The 24161-nt window shown below is 46.3% G+C and overlaps 1 protein-coding gene across 1 annotated transcript in view; it reads left to right on the plus strand.

Annotated features, from left to right (window-relative positions):
- rab13 (RAB13, member RAS oncogene family) overlaps nt 1-18232 on the plus strand; it is a 56047-nt gene extending 37815 nt beyond the window's left edge. The window contains exons 7-8 of the mRNA XM_063041754.1: nt 12764-12814; nt 14515-18232. Of these exons, the coding sequence (XP_062897824.1) occupies nt 12764-12814; nt 14515-14592 (129 nt within the window). The 3' untranslated portion in view covers nt 14593-18232. The remainder of the gene's footprint in view (nt 1-12763; nt 12815-14514) is intronic.
- The last annotated feature ends 5929 nt before the right edge of the window (nt 18233-24161 follow it).

Consider the following 24161-nt stretch of genomic DNA (forward strand, 5'->3'; position numbering starts at 1 on the left):
TTGCGTCAACAGCCAACATAGTCCAAGATATGCTGGGGGCAGTCCACAAGTGTCACCACTCTTCCAGGGCCAACAGAGCATGCCCAAAACTCACTAACCCTTACCCGTACATCTTTGGAATGTGGGAGGAAACCAGATCACCCAGAGGAAATCATGCAAGTCACAGGAAGACCATTTGAACTCCTTACACACAGCGGTGTGTAACCAATGTCAGTGTGCTAAATGAAGCAAAAACAACAAGCATTGAAGCCTACGTCATCAAGAACCAACTAAGATGGAGCCGTCATGTTGTTCAGATGAAAGACGAACGTCTGCCGAAACAGATCTTCTACTCCCAGCTTAAAGAAGGCAAACGTAAAAGAGGCAGACAACAGGAGAGATTCAAAGACGTCTTAAAAGCCAACATGAAGAAATGTAACATCGACATCAACAATTGGGAAACCAATGCCAAGGACAGGACAAGAAGAGAGAAGAAAATGGAAAGAGAGGCAGCAACAACCAAAGCCCGATCTGCCATCTGGAACTACCTGTCCTGAATGCGGAAGAACTTTCAAAGCCAAGATTGGACTCATAAGCCACTTGAGAGCCCATAAGTAGATCAACAGAACGAAGACCATCACCCTCGACCTCGAGGGATAGCCACGACACAGCGGTGGGAATTGGACCTGGATGGCTGGCACTGTAACGTGTCACGCCAGCAGTGATGCTACCGTATCCTACATTGCTGCCTCTTCCGCATAACCCTTGTGATCCAAAATCTAACCATCCCCTAGAGTGTGGTGTGTATGTGGAGCAAGTTCCCAGAGGAAGTGATAGAGGCGGGTACAATGTCAACATTTTAAAGACATTTGATAGAGGTACCGGAATAGAAAGGTTTAGAGGGATATGACCAAATACGGGCAGATGGGACCAGCTTTAGTGGGAATTCTGGTCATAGAATAATTGAGTGATACAGCACAGAAACACGTCCTTCTGTCCGACTGGTCCACGTTGAGCAAGAGTCCCATCGAAGTTAGTCCCATTGGCCCTATCTAAAACTTTCCCATCCATGTTCCTTTGGACAGCATGGATATGTATGCTGAAGGGCCTGTTTCCCTGCCCTCGAACAATCCGGGAACTCTGCTAGTCTGTCACCACCAAAGTCTCATGGGCATTAGAGGGAGTAATGGCTCATTCAGAAAGTAAGGAGGCATGGGATCCAAGGGGACCTTGCTTTGTGGATCCAGAATTGGCTTGCCAACAGAAGGCAAAGGGTGGTTGTAGACGGGTTATATTCTGCATGGAGGTCGGTGACCAGTGGTGTTCCGCAGGGATCTGTTCTGGGATCACTTCTCTTTGTGATTTTTATAAATGACCTGAATGAAGCAGTAGAAGGGTGGGTTAGTGAGTTTGTGGATGACACAAAAGTTGGGGGTGTTGAGGATAGTCTAGAGGGTTGTCAGAGGTTACAGAGGGACATTGGTAGGATGCGGAACTGGGCTGAGAAGTGGCAGATGGAGTTTAAAACAGATAAGTGTGAAGTGGTTCATTTTGGTAGGCCAAATTTGAAGACAGAATATAATATTAATGGTAAGACTCTTGGCAGTGTGGAGGATCAGAGAGGTCCATAGGACACTCAAGGCTGCTGCGCAGGTTGACAGTGTTGTTAAGAAGGTGTGTGGTGTTTCGCATTCATCAATCGTGGGATTGAGTTCAAGAGCCGTGAGGTAATGTTAAAGCTATATAAGATCTTAGTCGGACCCCACGTGGAGTGCTGTGCTCAGTTCTGGTCACCTCACTACAGGAAAGATGTGGATACAATAGAGAGAGTGCAGAGGAGATTTACAACAATGTTTCCTTAATTGGAGAGCATGTCTTATGAGATTACGTTGAGTGAACTTGGTCTTTTCTCCTCGAAGTGACGGAGGATGTGACCTGATAGAGGTGTACAAGATGATGGGGGGCATTGATCACGTGGATAGCCAGAGGCTTTCTTCCAGCATGAAATGGCTAACATGAGTGGGCATAGTTTTAAGGTTCTTGGAAGTAGGTATAGAGGGGATGTCAGAGGTGTTTTTCACTCAGAGAGTGGTGGATGCCGGCAGTAGTGGTGGAAGCGGATACAATAGGGTTTTTTAAGAGACTCTTAGATAGGTACTTGGAACTAAGAAAAATAGAGGGCTATGCAGTAGGGAAATTCTGGTCAGTTTCTAGAGTAGTTTACATGGTCGGCACAACATTGTGGGCTGAAGGACCTGTAATGTGCTGTAAATTTCTATGGTCTATGTTCTATTAGATTATTGGAGTTTTACAAGTTAAGTTCCAGAGATAGACGAGGTTAATACACAGCAGGAGCAGGCCTTGTGTTCAGTATTATGGCACAGTAGTGTAGGGGTGAGCCAAAGGCTATTACAGCATCAGCTACACAGGTTCAATTCCTGCCATTGCCTGAAAGGACTTTGTCTAAGGTTTCCTCCGGGTGCTCCAGTTTCCGCCCATATTCCAAAGGTGACAAGGGTTAGTAGGTTAATTGGTCACATGGCGTACTTGGGCAGTGTGGGCTCGCTGGGCTAGGGAGGCCTGTTACCGTGCTGTATCTCTAAATAATTAAAACAAAATAAAATTACTGTGGTCACAGCCACACATACGCAGAATTAGCTTTCTGCAGCTTCAGCACAAGATGAAGGTATACTTAAGATTCAAGATTGTTCACTGTTATTCTTCATTACACAGGGAGAACAAAATGATTGTTGCTCCAGATCTGATGCAGCACAAAAACACAATAAATATAAATATAAAACCAATCTTATAAAAACACAATGAACACATAACTGTTGAGTGCGATTAGATGATATGCTCAGTGGCCACTTTCTTAGGTACACCTGTACGCTTACAGGTAATCTAAAATCTAATCAGCCAATCATGCAGCGGCATGCTCAATGCACTAAAGCATGCAGGTATGGCCAAGAGGTTCAGTTGTTGTTCAGATCAGACCAAAAGGAATGTGATCTAAGTGACTTTGACCATGGAATGATTGTCGGTGCCAGAAGGGATGGTTTGAATGCTGATCTCGTTAAATGCTGATCTCCCAGGACTTTCATGCACAATGGTGTCTAGAGTTTACAGAGAATGGTAAAGTAAAAGCATCCGTTAGTCTTGCGAGACCATGGATCTGCGCCTGGAAAGTCTTCACTCTCCAGGGCGCAGGCCTGGGCAAGGTTGTATGGAAGACCAGCAGTTGCCCATGCTGCAAGTCTCCCCTCTCCATGACACCAATGTTGTCCAAGGGAAGGGCATTAGGACCCATACAGCTTGGCACTGGTGTCATCGCAGAGCAATGTGTGATTAAGTGCCTTGCTCAAGGACACAACACGTTCCCTCGGCTGGGGCTCGAACTCACAACCTTCAGGTCACTAGTCCAATGCCTTAACCACTTGGCCACCTGCCCACACACAGAGAATGGTATGAAGGAAACAAAAACCATCCAGTGGGTGGCATTTCTGTGGGCGAAAATGCCTTTTTAATAAGATTCAAGATTGTTTAGTGTCATTTCCAGTACACAAACCTAAGGAGAACATAATAATTGTTACTCCAGATCTGATACAGCAGGGAAAAAGAACTCCATAAGATAAAGACATAATAATAAAGAACACAAAAAATATAATTATGTAAGATGGCTTATGAGCTGTACAGAGATTGATTGCATCTCCATAAAGTGACGCTCAGCGCAGGAGTGTCTGTACAAAAGGTGACTGACAGGAAATGATGGAGTGGACAGAGTAGTGGTGGTTGGGGATGTGGGGAATGGCCAGACTGGTTCAAGCTGACAGGAAGGCAACAGTAACTCACATAACAACGGTGGTGTGCAGAAGAGCATCTCTGAATGCACGACATGTCAAACCTTGAAACAGATGGGCTGTAGAAGCAGAAGGCCACGAACCTATGCTCAGAAAGTAGCTAATAAAGTGGCCACTGCGTGTATACGTAGACTGATTGTACGTAAGTGACACTAGGTGCCAGGGTATCTGAACACAAGGAAGGACTCTGGAAGGAAACATAAGTTATGCATAGCCTGGTGCAAGATATATTTCAAAATACGATTGTAAATGAACATAACTATTCGGTAAGATTATGGCACTGCTTTCCCACAGTGTGTGATGTGAGAATGAATCCAGATTTAAATCAGAATGTGAAACCGAATGGGCCCCGGGTATGTCCCTTTTCTCAGTTTCCACATCCGTCTGTGTTTATATAGTAGGTCTTAGGCTTTTACACAGTACTGTATTGGTCAACGTGGAGTGGAGAGCGAGTTTGTAAATCTGGCGGGAGCAGAGGACGCTGGGAATGATGAGGGTGGTGCACCGCGGGGGGGGGTGTGGGACAGGTGGCAGAGAAGGAATCTCAGGGGCAGGGGGTGACATGGGTGCAGACACACATGGCCCTGAGACACCAGGGCAGCAAGGTCATTTGATTTGAAACAATTGTTTTTTTTGATCATTACAGAATGTCTTTCTTTTGCTTCCCACTCCCTCCCATCTCCCTTCCATCTCCCTTCCCCTTTTCCGAGACATGATTACCCTCTCTCTGCCCCCTTCCCACAATCGAGACCTACACCTGAATCAAGTTTATCACCACTCACATATGACATGAATTTTCTTTTTGCGGCAACAGTACAGCTCAATACATAAAATTATTACAGTACTGAGCAGTACACAGTACCTTGGGCTCACTAGCTATATGTGTGTGTCTAAGACTTTTGCACAGTACCATATGGTGTGGCAAATTTGCTGTTTACATTTCCGAAGCATGCAAGTATTTTATTTCTTTCCCTCTCATTCCTCCGTTAACTGTCTGCTGAAGGTTAATGGGGCTTGAAATAACCAGGGTTTTTTTCCTGGGGAACCGAGCCTTGTTTCAACTAAGGGAGTCTACTTCCTGTTGAGTCAGAAGCGAGACAAAGTCTATCCTTCCCCATCCCCGCTCCTCGCTGTGATCTGTGTTGAGTCTGGTCCCTGTGCACACTGACTAACCGGTTCCTGTCAGAACCTAGTCTGGGATTACTTTCAAATCCGTTCACGCCCTCTGCTGCTGTTTCCAGGCGGATGTGCAAGACCCCAGGGCATTGTGTAAAGATCCTCTCTGATATCCTGAGCTCAGTTTTAATCACCCAGAGAGACAGAGCTGATCAATGCTTATCTAAGAAAGGGCTTGTCATCTGCGAAAGGATGTGCTGGCATTGAGACGGTGCAAAGGGGGTTCACGAGAATGATTCTGGGCATGAAAGGGTGAACATATGAGGTGTGTTGATGGCTCCGGGTCTGTACTCACAAGAATTTAGAAGACTGAAGAGCCCACTTCTTTTCACGTTGTCTATCAATGATCTGGATGACTGAACTGAGGACTTTGTGGCCAAGTCTGTGGGCAATACGAAGATAGGTGGAGGGGCAGGTAGTGTTGATGAAGCAGGAAGTCCGCAGAAGGACCTAGACTAATTAGGAGAATGGGCAAAGAAATGGCAGATGGAATATTTTATTCTTATTTAGAGATACAGTGTGGAATAAGCCCTTCTGGCCCTTTGAGCTGCATCTACAGCAACCCAGATTTAACCCAGCCTGATCTTGGGACAACTTCCACTGACCAATTAACCTACTAATCAGTATATCTTTGGACTTGGGTGGGGGGGGGGTACTGGAGTGTCAGGAGAAAATTCACGCATTCTACTGGGAGAAACATACAAACTCCTTTCAGACAGCACCAGGATTGAACTCAATGCCGAAACCCAAGCTGTAATAACATGGCACTGACTGGCGATAGTGTAGGGAAGTGCAGGGTCTTGCACTTTGGCAGAAGGAATAAAGGTGGAGATGATTTTCTAAGTAAGGAGAAAATTCATAAAACAGAGGTGCAAAGGGAATCGGGAGTCCTTGTACAGGATTCCCTAAGTGTTAGCTTTTAGGTTGAATTAGTGGTGAGGAAGGTAAGTGCCGTGTTTGCATTAATTTTGGGAGGACTAGAATATAAAACAAGAATGTATGGCTGAGGCTTTATAAGGCATTGGAGTACTTGGAGTACTGTGAGCAGCTTTGGGTCCCTTATCTAAGAAAGGATTTGTGGCATTGGAGAGGGCCCAGAGGAGGTTCACAAGAAGTATCTCAGGAATTAAAGGGTTAATGTATGAGGAGCATTTTGTGCCTCTGGGCCTGTACTTGCTGGAGTTTAGAAGAATGGGCAGGGAATCTCATTGAAACCAGTCAAATACTGAAAGGCGCAGACAGAGTGGACGTGGAGAGAATGTTTCCAATAATGAGAGAATCTAGGACCAGAGGGCACAGCCTCAGTGTACAAAGATGACTCTTAAAACAGAGATGAGGAGGAATTTCATTAGCCAGATGTTGGTGAATCTGTGGAATTCATTGCCAAATGTGCTAGTTTTTATGATCTTATTGTCTCAAAATTTGAGGCACTAGACAAGGGAGCAATTCTCTGACAGTCATAAGTCTAGGAATACTTTCCATATGACATAGATGTAGAATTCGGCCATTCAGCCCACTTAGTCTACTCCAGCATTAATTCCACCATGGCTGATTTATTATCCCTCTCAACCCCATTCTCCTGCCTTCTCCCCAAAATCAAATCATTAAAAAGAGGTGACATAGAATTGGAAGGTGTTGAATCATTGTGGAGAGAGCTAAGGAACTGCAAGGGTAAAAAAATCCCTGATGGGAGTTGTATATAGACCCACAAACGGTAGAAAGGATGTGGCCTACAAATTACAATGGGAGATAGAAAATGCATACAAAAAGGCAATGTTATAATAGTCATGTGGGACTTCAATATGCAGGTAGATTGGGAAAATCAGATTGGTTGCTGGATTCCAGGAGGCGGAATTTCTAGAATGCCTACAAATGGCTTTATAGAGCAGCTCGTAGTTGAGGCCACTAGGGGATCAGCTATTCTGGATTGGGTATTGTGGAATGAACCAGAATTGATGAGAGAGCTTAAGGTAAAAGAACCCTTAGGGGAAAGTGATCATAATATGATGGAATTCACCCTGAAATTTGAGAATGAGAAGCTAAAGTCAGATGTATCAGCATTACAGTGGAGTAAAGGGAATTACAGAGGCATGAGAGAGGAGTTGGCCAGAATTGATTGGAAAAGAACATGGCAGGGATGATGGCAGAGCAGCAATGGCTGGAATTTCTGGAAGCAATTTGGAAGGCACAGGATATATACATCCCAAAGAAGTATTCTAAAGGAAAGACAACACAACCATGGCTAACAAGAGAAGTCAAAGCCAACATAACAGCCAGAGAGGACATATAATAGAGCAAAAATTAGTGGGGAGTTAGAGGACTGGGAAGTTTTTAAAAACCAACAGAAGACAGTAAAGATGGAATACGATAATTAGATTAGATTATGAGGACACGCAGTCCTCTTTTATTGTCATTTAGTAATGCATGCATTAAGAAATGATACAATATTCCTTCGGTGTGATATCACAAAACACAGGACAGACCAAGACTGAAAAACTAACAAAAACCACATAATTATAACATATAGTTACAACAGTGCAACAATACCATAACTTGATGAAGAACAGGCCATGGGCACAGCAAAAAAAGTTCAAAGTCTCTAGAAAGTCCCACATCTCACGCAGACGGGAGAAGGAAGAAAACTCTCCCTGTCATGCCCGACCACGGTCTGACTCTGAGTCGTTCAAAAATTTCGAGCTCCGATCAGCCCTCCGACACCGAGTACCGAGCACCATCTCTGCTGAACACTTCGACCCCAGCCTTGGTAGCCAGCAGCAGGCAAAGCCGGGGATCTTGGGGCCTTCCCTCCGGAGATTCTCGATCGCACAGTAGCAGCAGCAGCGAACCGGACATTTCAGAAATTTCTCCAGATGTTCCTCTGTGCTCCTCACATCTGTCTCCATCAAATCAGAATTGTCCACGGCCCTTATTTAACAGATACGATATCATTTCACCGGCGAGCTGCACGTACTGCGTTGTGCCGCCATCTTCTCCTCCAGCCGTTAGCCATTGATATTAAAGAGGATACCAAAAGTTTCTTCAGATACATAAAGTGCAAAAGAGAGACGAGTAGATATCAGACCACTGAAAAATGATGCTGGAGAGGTAGTAATGGGGGATAAGAAAATGGTGGACAAACTGAATAAAGTATTTTGTATCAGTCTTCACTGTGGAAGACACTAGCAGTATGGTGGAACTTCCAGGTGTCAGGTCATTAAGTGTGTGAAGTTACCATAACTAGAGAGAAGGTTCACCAGATTCTGGAATGGCTCCGGAAGACTGAAAAATTGCAAATGTCACTCCACTCTTCAAGAAGGGAGAGAGGCAGAATAAAGGAAACTATAGTTTGACCTCAGTGGTTGGGAAGATGTTGGAGTCGATTATTAAGAATGAGGCCTCAGGGTACTTGGAGGCACGTGATAAGATAGGCTGTAGTAAACATAGTTTCCTCAAGGGAAAATCTTGTCTGACCAATCTGTTGAGATTCTTTGAAGAAATAACAAGCAGGATAGACAAAGTAGAATCGTTTGATGTTGTGTACTTGGATGTTCAGAAAGCCTTTGAAAAGGTGCCAACAAGGTACTTAACGAGCTACAAGCCCGTGGTATTAGAGGAAATCTTCTAGCATGGATAAAGCAGTGGCTGATCGACAGGAGGCAAAGAATGGGAATAAAGGGAGTCTGACTGGCTGCCGGTCACTAATGGTGTTCCATAGGGGTCTGTGTTGAGACCGATTCTTCTTGCATCATATGTCAATGATTTGGATGATGGAATTGATGGCTTTGTTGTAAAGTTTGCTGACAATATGAAGACAGATGGACAGGCAGGTAGTTTTGAGGAAGTAGAGAAGCTACTGAAGGACTTTGACAGATTAGGAGAATGGGCAAAAAAATGGCAGATGAAATACAATGTTGGGAAGTATATTGACATGCACTTTAGTAGAAGAAATGAAAGGATTAACTGTTTTCTAAATGGACAGAAAACACAAAAAACTGAGACGCAAAGGAACTTTGGAGTCCTTGTGCAGGATTCCCTAAAAGTTAATTGGCAGGTTGAGTCTGCAGTGAGGAAGGCAAATGTGGTGTTAGTATTCATTTCAAGAGGATGTAATTTTTAGACTTTATGAAGCACTGGGGTGAGGTCTCAATTGGAGCATTGAGAGCAGTTTTGGACCCCTTATCTTAGAAAGGATGTGCTGAAACTGAGGAGGGTTCAAAGGACATTCACGAAAATGATTTCAGGATTGAATGACGTCTTATGAAGAACATTTGATGGTTCTGAGCCTATATTCACTAAAATTCAGAAGAATGAGAGGTGACCTCATTGAAATCTGTTGAATAGTGAAAGGCCTTGATGGAGTGGATGTGGAGAGGTGATAGGAGAATCAAGACCAGAGGACACAGTCTCAGAATAGAGGGGCGTCGGTTTAGAACAGAGATGAGGAGGAATTTCTTCAACCAGAGAGTGATGAATCTGTGGAATTCTTTGCCCCAGTAGCTATGGAGGCCATGTCTTTATGTCTATTTAAGGCAGAGGTTGATTGGTCAGTGCATGAAGGGATATGGGGAGAAGGCAGGTGATTGAGGCTGAGAGGAAAATTGGATCAGCCATGATGAAATGGCAGTGCAGACTTGATGGGCCAAATGGCCTAATTCAGTGGTCCCCAACCTCTGGGTCGCGAATGGATACCAGGTCACGAAGCATGCAGGGCTGCAGTGGTAGCCAGGATGCACCCAGCACATCTTTAAGAAAAAAGCTGAAATAAACAACCTAATTAATTAGGTGCTGCCCGGCACGTAAATGTCGGCCCAGATCACTCTGGGCGGCACCTCATTAATTAGCTCATTTATTTTGGCTTTTATCTTAAAGATCTGCTGAGTGCGCTCCAGCTACCGCTGCACCCCTGCATGCTTTGAGGCCCGGAGATTGGGGACCACTGGCCTAATTCTACTCCTATATTTTATGGTCTTGCGGTAACCTTTGATGCCCATACCAATCAAGAGCCTACTAACCTCCGCTTTAAATATATCCAGTGACAGATCCTGCACTCTCTGGATAAAGAAATTTCTCCTCATCTCTGTTCTAATGGGACTTGCTTGCTATTCTGCACCTGTGCCCTTTGGTCCTAGAACCCTGCCCCATAGGAAACATCCTCTTCATGTGCACTGTAGGCCTTTCAACATCAGAAAGGTTTCAATGACCAAAAGTACAGGAAACAGAACCTTTGAACATTTTTTTAGATTGTTAAGTGAGAGAGAAGGACTACCACAGGAAAGTGGAGTCAAATCGGCGATTGAATCGATCAGATATGGCAGAACAAAATTGAGGGGCCAAGTGGCATGCTGATGTTCCTGATTTTTAAAATCAGGGTCGGAACCAAAAATCAGAGTTATTATCACTGATGTATGTCATGAAATTTGTGGCAGCAGTACAGTTAAATATGGAAGATTTCAGTTAATTGGGCCATTGGTTAATTGGGACGACTGCTTATTTGGGACAACTCTTAAAGAACAAAAACAAATAGCCGGGATTCCCTTTATTTATTTGGGGCGCTTTGTTTAATTGGACTGGAGAATGTTGCTGAGCAGCTTCTAACTAGCGTTAGTTGTGATATTTGGTGAGAAATAAGCAGCAAGACAATTCAGAACTGTTTTGCTCACTGTGGTTTCTAGCAATTAGGCTTGGAGATGCCAGAAACAGCCAGGAGTGAAAATGAAATAATTCCACTACTTCAAGTTAGCAACTATGAAAAATTTGAAGGTGTTGGCAACCTTCTTGAATGTCACAATGAAATTGAAGATTTAGTGGATGCAACCATCAAAGGCTCTGTGTAAAGGCAGTCTACTATCTGCACTAGGTGTCTGCACTAATTTTGTCTATTTACAGTAAATCGTACACTGGATGAATTCTCCGTCAATAACTGTTAGGAATTAATACAGTTTTATAATATTGTAGTAGTATTGGTAGCATTCTAATTTGCTCTATTTTACTTAAATACATAATTTGTTACACAGTTAAGCTGTAGTTGTGTTTTTTAATACTTTTTTAACTGTTTCCATCAAATTTTGGCTAATTTGGCAGTTGCTTAATTGCACCAAAATGCACTGGTCCCAATGAACTGGAAATCTACTGCACATAAAAATTACCATAAACTACAAAATAAATTCAGGATTGTTTAAGCAACACACATCACTTCGAATGTGTCCATGGTCGTTGCTGGAGTCCGGGTTTTGAATATGCCCTGAGGTGTTGGAGCCGCCGAGATCAATGGCAGGGGCCACAATCTGAAGTTCATGCCTGCTAGCGTCGGGGCCGGCAGGCTCTGGAGTCCGTAGATGTAGGATCTTGCGATCTTTGGCTAACATGACAAAGTCAAAAAAACGGCGATTGCAGGTGTGAATCCGACGGAGGATGAAATAACGGGTAGGACCATTACAGACGGCGAAGAAAGTGTCCCGAAGGTGTGGAAGGGTCTGGGATAGGGACACCAAGTACCTCCTCATGGCGGAGAGCGTCGCTTTCAGAGCTTGACGGGAGAAGCGGCGAGAGGCAGAGTCAATAAAATGTGAGTACCTGGGATCCTCAGAAGGTCCAAATTGAGAGGCTTGGAAACGAATCCTAAAGCCAACTGGAGTAAGTTGGCGACGGAGGCACGTTCCAAGAAAGGATATATGGCTGTGATAGTGAGTCTGAGTCAAAGTGTGGTCGAAAAGTTGAAGAGCCGAAGAAATTACAGATGGGGAGCAGTGAGAGATGGTTTCACTGAACTCCCGTCGAAGAGAGGATCTAAACTTCTTCGGTGCAGGCATCACCGGAAGAGGCTTCGCAGTAGTGAATTTAAACGCAAACAACAGGAATTCTGCAGATGCTGGAAATTCACCTGCTGCGTTCACCAGCAACTTTGATGTGTGTTGTCAGGATTGTTTAAAGTCATTTCCAGTACACTATTGTAAAGGAGAATGAAATGATGATTACTCATGTTCCATTGCAGCACAAAAGAACACAATAATAAAAAAACACAGTAAATATGAATATATAAGATAACCTGTATGTGTAGATGGATTGTATGTCCATAGAGTGACGCTAGGCATAGGAGTGTCTGTACACAAGGTGACTGACAAGAAATGATGAAGTAGTGGTGTTGGTGGGATGTGGAGGGGTGGGTTAGTGTGGGCAGAGGTGTTGATCAGCCTTGCTGCTTGGAGAAAGAAACTGCTTTTGAGTCTGGTGGTCCTGGTGTGGATGCTATTGCATGTAGCCTCCTCCCTGATGGGAGTGGGACAAACAGTCCACGAACTGGGTGGGTGGGATCCTTCATGGTGCATCTGGCCCTCTTCCAGCACCTTTCTGACGGTGAGTAGGCCGGTACCAGTGATGCATTCGGCAGTTTGTAGAGCCTTCCTGTCCGCCTCAGTGAAGTTTCTGTACCAAGCAGTGATGCTCTCTACTGTGCATCTGTAGAATGATGTGAGTATAGATGTGAAAGACAGATAATGAGGCAATGTTCATGGATCGTTCAGAAATCTGATGGCAAAACTGTTGCTAAAACTTTGAGTGTGTGTCTTCACTCTCATGTACCTCCTCTGTCATGGTAGTAATGAGAAGAGTGCAGGACCTGGATGGTGAGGGTCCTTCATGATAGATGCCACCTTCTTGAGGCATCGCCTTTGAAGGTGTCCTTGGTGATGGGGTGGGTTTATTTATTTCTGTCTAATTATTTATTATTGTCATTTGCCTCTCATTTCCAATAGGCTTTCCAGACCCTGGCTCACGATATATTGATAAAATCAAGCAAGAAGTCAGTAAGTTTACGCCATCTTTGACATCCATACAATGCGTCATCTCGCGGCCCCACGTGTAGGAGGCTCGCGTGTTGCCACTCTGGAGCATCAGACTCAGGGGGAGTCCTGATGGAACTTTATTAAAATTCCAAGCTGCATAGCTAGGGTAGGCAGTCAGATCTAAATTAAAGATTAGCTTTATTTGTCAGCTGTACAGTACATGGAGGCATATAGTGAAATGTGTCGTTTTGTCAAATCAAGTCAGTGAGGATTGTTCTGGGCAGCCACGCTCCTGACACCAGTGTAGCATCCCCACAACTCACTGACCCTAACCCGTACGTTTTTCCACACTCCAAACACATTCCAAATTCTTTTTCCCAGGGTTAGAAATGTCAAACAGCAGAGGGCATGTATTTAAGGGGAGCAGGGAAGTTGTTTTTTTTAAACAACAAAGTTGTGCTGAACACGTCCCTACCTTAGAAATTACTAGGCTTACCCATAGCCCTCTATTTTTCTAAGCTCCATGTACCTATCCAAAAGAATCTTAAAAGACCCTATCGTATCCGCCTCCACCACCAATTCCGGCAGCCCATTCCACACACTCACCACTCTCTGAGTAAAAAACTTACCCCTGACATCTCCTCTGTACCTGCTCCCCAGCACCTTAAACCTGTGTCCCCTTGTAACAACCATTTCAGCCCTGGGGAAAAGCTTTACAGCACTAGTGACCACAGTCAGGGTTCGATTCCGGCTGCTGTCTGTAAGGAATTTGTGCGTTCTCCCACTTTCCAAAAGGACAAATGGGTTAAGGTTAGTAAGTTGTAGCCCTGCAACACTGGCACTGGAGGCATGGCCACACTTGTGACGGCCCCCAGCACATCTTTGGACTGTGTCGACCATTAACACAAACAACACATTTAGAATTGGAATCAGATTTAATATCACTAGCATATGTCGTAAAATATGTTGTTTTGCAGCAGCAGTACAGTGTAATACGTTAAAGAATTACTACAAGTTACGGTAAGAAACATAAAAGAACGATATTAGTCCAAAAATAGGGCAAAAAGTCAGCTGGTGTTGTTTGTCCATTCAGAAATCTGATGGCAGAGGGGAAGAACCTGCTCCTAACATGTTGAGTGTGTGTCTTCAGGCTCCTGTACATCCTCCCACAAAGGCACTGGAGGAACTGAGCAGGTCAAACTGCGTCTATGGAGGGAAATGGATGGGGTTCAGATGAAGGGTTGCAACCCAAGATGTCAACTGTCCATTTCCCTGCACAGATGCTGCCTGACCCACTGAGATCCTCCAGTATCTGGTGCATTGGCACAGACAGAGATGGTTTGATATCTGATGGGGCATCACGGTAGCGTTATAGTTATTGCAGCTCATGGCATCAGAATTTGGAGTTCAATTTTAGCTGTAAGGAGCTTTTACCCTCTTCCCATGACCAAGAAGGTTTCCTGCCACAGTCCAAAGACGAGCTGGTTAGTAAGTTAATTGGTCATTGTAAATTGTCCTGTGATTCGGCCAGGGTTAAACAGGTGGGTGGATGGGCGGTGTGGCTCGTTGGGCTGGAAGGGCCAGTCCTGCACTCTATCTGTAAATAAAATAATCATCTCAACTGGGAGGGAGTTGTTACCCAACAGCCGATGGCTTTCTAAATCTGAATTTACGGACAATGTGATTCCTTTGAGTCTGATCTTATCTTCTACCAACCCTAGGGCATCGGTTCTCCAGGCTCCAAGTCTCCGCTGGACAGTCCACAGAAGAGCAGTTCCTCCAAATGCTCCTTGATTTAAACCTAGTTAATCCTGCGCACACCACAGACCACCAGAAACATCTATCTGACCATCTGTGGATAACTTATTGAATTCAACCCTCTGGACCTGTCTGTGTGGGAGGGATCCGTCAGGTCATTCTGACCTCTCGTAGTTTGTGCTCACTTGAATCCACTCCATCTCCTGTCTCCAACAATGGGTGAGGCTGCAACCCCTCGACCTCTTCCCTTTATCTTTCACTTTTTATTCTTCTTCATTCTTTCTGTTCTTGTGCTCCCTCTCCTTTTTCTCCTCCCCCCACCTCTCTCCTTCCCCCTCACTCCATCTCACCCCTCTTCCTTCCCCCTCCCCTCTTCCTTCCCCCCCTTCCTTCCCCCTCCCCTCTCCCTCCCCCCTTCTCCCCTCTCCCCTCTTCCTCCCCTCCCCCTCCCCTCTCCCCTCTTCCTTCCCTCCCCCTCCCCTCTCCCCTCTTCCTCCCCTCCCCTTCCTCTCTCCCCTCTTCCTCCCCCTCCCCTCTCCCCTCTTCCTCCCTCTCCCCCTTTCCTTCCTCTCCCCACTCCCCTCTCCCTCCCCACTCTCCTCTTCCCCCACACTCAATCTCTCCCCCCTATCTTCTCTTTTTCTCTCTCTCTCTCTGACATTCCCCCTCCCCAATATGTCGAGCCTGGAAGGGAGTGATTAATCGTTGCTTTGCTCTAGGTATGTGGGTACAACTGCCATTGAGGGTTGGGTGTGTCCACTTGCCCTTTATGGGGGAGGGGGAGATGGAGATTGGAGACAAGCTACGCATCAGAACCATGGTGTTCCTACCAATGTATTATACAGTGCAGTGTTACAGACTTCTACTTTATTCTTTTTTGAAGAGCAAGACTTTCTTCAGCCTTAGAGTTGCTTTAGCGGGGAAACTAAGTTCCCAACCGGCTACTTGGTAATTCCCAACCCCTTACGAACAAAGTGAATATTCTGATTACCCAATGATGGGACCTGGGTCCTGAGTCGGAGGATGATTCTATTCAAACCCCCCCACCCCCCATGAACACGTAAACCCCAGAATGAAAAAGGAAAGCAGGAAGATACAGGGGCGAAAGGTTAATCGGTCAATCTCATCTCCCCACCCCCCCCCCCCCACCACCACCACAGCTCATAAATGCAGGATGTTGGAATTCCACAGTAACACACACAAAACGCGGGTGGAGGTTTGCAGGTTGGGCAGCATCTATGGAGAGGAATAAAGAGTCAACTTCTTGGGCTGAGCCCCTTCCTGAACTCTTCATCCCTCTCCATGGATACTGCCTGATCTGCTGAGTTCCTCATGGATTTTGTGTTTGTTTCCACAACTTCAGCTGATGTGTCTCAGTCACCCATCCTCTTAGACCAGTAGCCCCATGTGAGAGGTGATGATGGAGAAGCTAAAGACCCCATACCTGTTACTCAGAGATGTGGGATTCGCAGGATTCCACCTGAGACCATGGTAAATGATAACCTCCATAGGCTGACCATAGCCTCACACTCCACTTGACCACCTCTCCCCCCCCAGGGCACTTGCTCTGTCACAGTGGTCTTTCTGAACACCAGATGCTGCAGGTGCTGGAACTCTGGAGCCACACACACAAAAAGCTGGAGGAACTCAGCAGCTATGGAAATAAATAAACAGTCGCCATTTTGGGACTTCCGTTGTGTCTGGAAAGGAAGGGGAAGAAGATTAAGAAGGTGGGAGAGGGCAAGGAGTACAAGCCGGCAGGTGATAGCTGAGACCAGGTGAGGGGGAAGGTGGATGAGTGGGGAAGAGGGAGCTGAAGTAAGAAGCTGGGAGGTGATGAGTGGAAGAGGTAAAGGGCTGATGAAGAAGGAATCTCATAGGAGAGCACAGTGGACCATGGAAGAAAGAGGAGGAAGAGGGGAACCTGAGGAAGGTGAAGGGCAGGTGAGGAGAAGTGAAGGGATAACCAGAATTGTGAATGGGAAGAGAGAAGGGGAGAGAAATTACTGGAAGTCAGAGAAATCAGTGTTCGTGCTGTCAGGTTGGAGGCTACCCAGACGGAATATGAAGTGTTGCTCCCCCAACCTGAGAGTGGCCTCATCGTGGCAGTAGAGGAGGCCATGGACCAACATGGAAATGAGTGGTCAACGGGAGATCCTGCCTTTTGCAGCAGACACAGTGAAGGTGCTCCAGTTGTGGCTTCTGCCCCCTTCCTTTCCAGTGCTGAAGAAGGGTCTGAACCCGATACATTTAACTGTTTATTTCCCTCCACAGATGTAGCCTGACCTGCTGAGTTCCTCCAGCATTTTGTGTTTGTGTGTGTGTGCAGCGGTCTTTATGTTAGCTGTTGAAGAAGGAGTGGCTCATCCCGGGAGGTGCTACGCCAATGCACCCCTCGCTTCCCAGCGCCAACATGCATTAGGGAGGGGGACACAAATAGAAGCTTGTGGCTGCCCTAGTTTGGGAGAATGGGGGAGGATCAAAAACAGATAGTCATCTCTACCCAGAACACACTCAAACCTATGTTGTACCCACCGGTTCAAATGTTGGCGGCCTCCTGTCTTTTTGCACTTCTACCATTGGTTGGCCTGCCTGCCACTCTGGTCAACAGTGCCAGTGACTGGTCACCCCAGCTGTCCTGGGGAGTACACCTTGTGAACCAGGGCATCATCTTTGAGAACCAGGGAAACCAGCTAGGTTGTCTTGACTGCTGCAATGACATTGGGCAGAGCTGGTCCAGAGTCTGAGTTGATAACAGTAACACAGTAAAGCCCATGGTTTGTTCCGGGCAGGTGTGGGTGTGAGGGGAGATAGCAGCACCATTAGTTATTTTCTCTTGGCTGAATTGTGCTTGGCATTTCAAATCCTTATTAGTCATAGTGAGGGAAATGGGCACTCTGCCCTCTGAGACCATCAGTCATCCATCTACATGTCCCATTTTTAATTCTCCCCACATTCCCATCAGCTCCCCACCCCAGATTCTGCTGTTAAAACCATAAGATATAGGAGTAGAATCAGGCCAATCAGCCCTATTCTCTCCATAATCCTTAACCCCACACCAATCAAAGTCTTGTCCATCTGTGTCTTCAGTACATCAATGACTTGGCCTTCACAGGTTCTCTATTCTCTGGCTAAGGAAATCCTTCCTCATGTCTGTTCTAAAGGGACACCTTTAATCCGAGGCTGTGCCCTCTGGTCTTAGACTCTCCCACAATTGGAAACAGCCTCTTCACGTCCCCCCTACCCAGGCCTTTCAGTGAGATTGCCCCTCCTCCCTCCATCATTCTAAACTGTTATACGTGTACGCAGAGACGATGAGGCGAGGCTGGTTTGCACAATGCACTGAGCTGCTGTTCACAGCCCTCTGTGATTCCCTGACTAGAGCTCCTCTGGCCAAACACTTTGTCCCGAAGGAGAAGCAGGAGCCAGAGAGGTTTAAGAACATAAGACATGGGAACAAAATTAGGTCATTTGGCCCATTGAGTCTGCACCACCATTCCATCATCATCTTCTTAAGCCCGTCACCCCTGTGGGGCACAGGCCGCTGACAGCAGCTCACCAGAGTCCTCTGTCCTGGGCCAGTCTTGGTGAAGATCCTTCCTCTTCCAGGATGAGGTTGTTGGACCTTCTGTTGGTGTTTCTGTAGCTCTGGGTTTTAACAGGATGGGGTTGCTAACCCCATACCCAACCCTCCCCCTTTCACAGCCAGGCTTGGGACCGTCCATGGTGAAGTTGCTATTCCATCATGACTGAAATATTATCCCCCTCAACTCCATTCTCCTGCTTTCTCCCCGTAACATTTGACACCCTGGCTAATCAAGACCCTATCAGCCTCCACTTTAAATACTGTATACCAATGACTTGGCCTCCACAGTCAATGTAAAGAAATCCCCCCTCATCTCTGTTCTAAAGGGATGTCCTTCTATTCTGAGGCTAGTCCTAGACTCCCCCACTATAGGAAACTTCCTCGCCACATCCACCCTATTTAGGCCTTTCAATCTATATAAGTTTAAGGAGGTGGGGGAAATTCTGGTGCTCGAATTGAAGACATAGTTTCAATGGCAGAGTAATGGAAGCCAGGACTACTGGAATTAGAGGCACTTGAAGATCTTGGATAAGGTTATAAGGGTAGAAAAATGTCTACCAGCTTCAAAAGAAGGTACTGTATACTCAGTAGCCACGTTATTAGGTATCTAATCAGCCAATCATGTGGCAGCAACTCAATGCATAAAAGCATGCAGACCTGGTCAAGAGGTTCAGTTGTTGTTCAGACCAAACATCAGAACGGGGAAGAAATGTGATCCAAGTGACTGACCGTGGAATGGTGGGGTGGTTTGAGTATCTCAGAAACTGTTGATCTCCTGGCATTTTCAGGCTCAACAGTCTCTAGAATTTACAGAGAATTCAGTGGGTGGCAGTTCTGTGGGCAAAAATGCCTTGTTAATGAGAGAGGTCAGAGGAGAATGGCCGCTTGTTCAAGTTGACAGGAAGGCAACAGAAGCACAAATAACCATGTGTTACAACAGTGGTGTGCAGAAGGGCATCTCTGAACACACAACACGTTGAACCTTGCAGTGGACGGGCTACACTGGGTTCCACTCCTGTACCTTATAAAGTGGCCGCTGAATGTACATTAATGTATCCTAAGTTGTCTGTTTTCTCTGGAGCATCGGGGGCTGAGGGGAGTTCATAAAATTATGATGGGCATGGTTTGAGTAGAGTATTTTACCCCAGGGTAGAAGTGTCAAATCATAAACACAAGAGATTCTGTAGATGCTGGAAATCTTCAGCAACACACAGAAAATCTTGGAGGGGCTCGGCACATTGGGCAGCATCTATGGAGGGACTATAAACACTCAATGCTCTGGACCCAGACCCTTCATCAGGATGGGGACTAGAGGGCGACTGTACATTTGAGGGGGTGGGGGGAGAAAGTTCTTGGAACAGGCTGCAGAGGGTGGTGTTGAAAGCACATAGGGTGGTTGTGATCAAGAGGCTAATAGGTGGGATATGGAGGGATATCGACCATCCACCGGCAGACGGGATTAATTTGGCATCATGTTCAGCACAGACATGGTGGCCGAAGGGCGTGCTCCTGTGCTGTACATTTGTCTCTCCACCTTCACTACGAAGGCTGAGGTTGCGATGCTGACTCTGAGGGGCTGCGTGCCTGAGTTTCCCCCATTCACTGAATCCACCCTCAGAGCCGGGTGACTGGATCCGGGGAGTGTGCCCCGCTGCAGTGTGTGTACCTGGGCCAAGACTCCCCCTCCCCTCAACTGCTGTGACTGGTCGGAATGGCGCAGCGGCAGAGGGTACGGCCGGTAAACCAAGGCCCCTTCCGGTGTGGAGGTAAAGGCGCCGTCAACTAACCAGGGTAGTGGGATCTTTCTGTACTTACATTCCCACCTTTTTTAAAAATCGTGCTGTACTTTAAAGTGGATGTCATGAAAGACATATAAATGTTACTACTGCCATTGTTTGTCGTTATTTCCCGCACAATCATGTGGTTTTCCGTGGGCATGTTATTGAGCAGTGATTGGGTGAAGGAAAGCCCCACGTTCTGTGTGTTGGACTACTGTTACCAGACTTTAACTGTGCCCACCGCCCTATGCTCTGTCCACTGGAGTGCCTTGAACTTTCACACTGTTGTCCAATTCACAAATCGCTCCAACACTGCCTGGAAATCTCTGCTGTCGCCGATAACTGGACTTCGAACGCGCACACACTTGCTCCTCAATCACACGTGCACAAGGAGAACAGCCGTGGCCCTTGTTGTGAAGCCAGGACAGAAACTGCTATTTTAACACAGAATTCGCTGATCAGTTACGGATATTGACTCTGTGTGTTTGAGTTCCTTACTTGCGAGATCAATTGCCATTCACAATAGAGGTGTTAAAAATCAACAGAAACTACAAGCCGACACCCAATAATTCTATGAAGTTAGTAAAGCAATCGTCCTTTAGTTGTTGGGTGTCTTTCACATCCTTACGTTACAACTATTTTTCTGTCTTCAGCAACCCCTATTGTGTAAAGGGAAGCTATGTTCTACACAGACTTTTCTGAAATATTGTGTCATTTCAGATGCCCCACTTATCTGGGTTGACTACAACTGCCCGAAACCTTCCCACATCTCTGCACACCTCAGATTCAGAATCAGAATTATTATCGCCAAGTATGTGGACACATACAGGGAATTTGATGCCGATTTCCCCGAGCTCTCGCTGTACAGAATCAAAAAGCAAACAAAACAATAGTGCAAATGATCGTGAAGTATATACAATGAGGTATACCTGTGTATGTACAGGTGGACTTGGTTTATAATAGACTAAAATTAAAGTGTTCATAAGACTGATTGCATACGGAAAGAAACTGTTCTTGTACCTATTTGTCCTGGCACACTGATCTAAAGCGCCTACCAGAAGGAAGGAGTTGGAACAGGTGATGTCCAGGGTGCGATGGGTCTACAATGATGCTGCTTGCTCGCTTCCTGACTCTCGATGCATACAAGTCCCGGATAGAGAGCTGCTTCACACCAATAATCCTTTCCGCAGCCCTGACGGTTCTTTGGAGTCTATTCTTGTCTTGTTTGGTAGCTGATCCAAACCAGATAGTGATGGACGAACAGAGAACAGACTGGATTATTCCTGAATAGAATTGAATCAGCAGCTCCTGAGGCAAGTTGTTACTTCCTGAGTTGACGTAGGAAATACAACCTCTGCTGAGCCTTTTTGATAAGAGTGTCCGCGTTGGGTGTCCACTTCAGGTCGTGGGAGATTGTGACACCCAGAAACCTGAAGGTCTCCACAGTCCCTAGATATCTCACTTTCCCCTGTCCACTCTCTCTCTTCCCTCCCTCTCTCTCTCCACCCCTTTCTTCCATCTCCCTTCTCTCAGTCCTCTAGCTCCCCCCTCTCTTTTTTGTTTTCCCCTGCTCTTCTCTTCTCCCCAAGCTTTTAAAGATCGGCTTTATTTGTCACGTGTACATGCGGTGAAATGCATCGCTGTATGTTAAAGGTCGAACACATTCTGAGGATGTGCTGGGGGCAGCCTGCAAGTGTCCCCGCGCTTCCGGTGCCAACAGAGCACGCCCTTAATTTACTAACCCTAACCCGAGCGACACACACAAAATGCTGGTAGAACGCAGCAGGCCAGGCAGCATCTATAGGAAGAAGTACAGTCGACGGGATCTCCCAGTGGCCACTCATTTTAAGTCCGCGTCCCATTCCCATTCTGACATGTCTATCCACGGCCCCCTCTACTGTCAAGATGAAGCCACACTCAGGTTGCAGGAACAACACCTTATATTCCGTCTGGGTAGCCTCCAACCTGATGGCATGAACATTGATTTATCCAACTTCCGTTAATGCCTCTCCCCCCGTTCTTACCCCCTTATTTATTTATTCCCCCTTTTTTTTCTTTCCCTGTCCCTCTCACAATCACCCCTTGCCTGCTTTTCATCTTCCTCTGGGCTTCCCTCCCCCTCTCTTTCTCCCTCGGCTTCCCGTCCCATGATCCTCCCCCTTCTCCAACTCTGTATCCCTTTGCCAATCAACTTTCCAGCTCTAAAGCCTGATTTAGCTCCATCCCCCCCCCCCCACTGTCTTCTCCTATCATTTCGGATCTCCCCCTCCCCCTCCCACTTTCAAATCTCTTACTATCTCTTCTTACAGTTACACAAAATATTCTGCAGATGCTGGGGTCAAAGCAACACGCACAAAACGCTGGAGGAACTCAGCAGGTCGGGCAACATCCGTGGAAAAGAACAGTCAACGTTTCGGACCTCCTGACGAAGGGTCTCGGCCCGAAACGTCGACTGTACTTCTTCCTACAGATGCTGCCTGGCCTGCTGCGTTCACCAGCATTTTGTGTGTGTTGCTTGAATTTCCAGCATCTGCAGATTTCCTCGTGTTAACTCTAACCCGTACACCTTTGGGCTGTGGGAGGAAAGCGGAGCATAGGGAGGGAACATACAACTCCGATATCCGGCAATGTAAAGCGTGATGCTAATCGCATGCTACCAGCTAGTTGAGTAGCAGCTACAACCTTGCACTCAATGCAGTAAGACCAAAAAACTGATCGTGGACTTCAGAAAGGGGAAGGCAAGGGAACACACACTGGTCCTCAGCAGGATCAAAAGTGGAAACAGTGAGCAATTTCAAGTTTCTGGGTGTCAATATCTCTGAGGATCTATCAGGAGGATCTATCGATGCAGCTATAAAGACAGCGACTATATTTCATTAGGATTTTGAGGAGATTTCGTGTCACCAAAAACACTCGCAAATTTCTACAGATATACGGTGGAGAGCATTCTAACTGGCTGCATCACTGTCTGGTTTGGGGGTGGGGCTGAGTTCCTCCAGCGTTTTGTCCTACTGCACAGGATCGAAGTAAGCTGCACAGAGTTGTAAACTCAGTCAGCTCCATCATGTGCTCCAGCCTCCGTAGTATCCAGGACATCCTCAAGGAGAGAGGCCTCAGAAAGACGGCATCCATCATTAAGAACCCCCATCACCCAGGACATGCCCTCTTCTCATTGCTACCCTCAGGTAGGAGATACAGAAGCCTGAAGGCCAACACTCAGTGATTCAGGAACAGCTTCTTCCCCTCTGCCATCCGATTACTGAATGGACATCGAACCCGTGAACACTACCTTGTTACTTCTTAATTTTTAAACATTTTTGCACTACTTATTTAACGTAACTATATATATGTACACACACACACACACACACACACACACACATATATATATATCTATATACTTATTGTAATTCACATTTTGCCGCAAGGACTACTAATTTCATGACTTTTGCCGGGGATGTTAAACCTGATTCTGAAGAAGGAGGAATCTGATAGGAGAGGAGAGTGGGCTATGGGAAAAAGGGAAGAAGGAGGCACACGGGCCCTGGGAGGTAGATTGTAAAGTCAAGTGTCCATTCCATCGTGTAACGGGAATGCTCCCCAACTCTTGCTTCGCCACATTGATGACCGCACTGGTGCTGCTTCATGCACCCCCTGCTGAGCTCGTCAATTTCATCAACATTGCTTCCAACTTCCACCCTGATCTCTAAATTCACTTGGTGCATTTCTGACACCTCCCTCCTCTGTCTTCATCTCTGGAGACAAACTGTCGGCCGACCCTCACATGCCCAACCCGTCTCCTGTTAGAATGCCCCTGTCTCAGTTCCTCCGCCGCATCTGTTCCCAGGGTAAGGTTTTCCCTTCCAGGACATGAGAGATTCTGGAGTCTTCCCCCTTCCTTTCCTTTCCTGTCCTCGGTTCGAAACGTCAACAGTTTATTCATTTCCATAGATGCGACCTGATGCGTTGAGTTCCTCCAGCAGTTTGTGTGTGGTGTATTTTATTAAGTTGCCTGCTTTACCAATGCAGCAAGAAGTGTAGATGGAATGCACGGAGGGGAGGCTTGTTTCTGTGAAGTGCTGAACTGTGTCCGCAACTCTCCGCAGTTTCTCGCGCCCCGGTTTCTAAATATAAGCTCTTGAAGCCTCCTTGGGGGAAGAAAAATCATCCACAACAACTCACTGGAATCCAGCGCCTGTCACCAATCAAATTGGATAAGGAACATCTGGAAATAAGCTGAAATCTC

The sequence above is a fragment of the Mobula hypostoma genome, chromosome 2 (assembly GCF_963921235.1).
Source record: "Mobula hypostoma chromosome 2, sMobHyp1.1, whole genome shotgun sequence".
Taxonomy (NCBI): Eukaryota; Metazoa; Chordata; class Chondrichthyes; order Myliobatiformes; family Myliobatidae; genus Mobula; species Mobula hypostoma.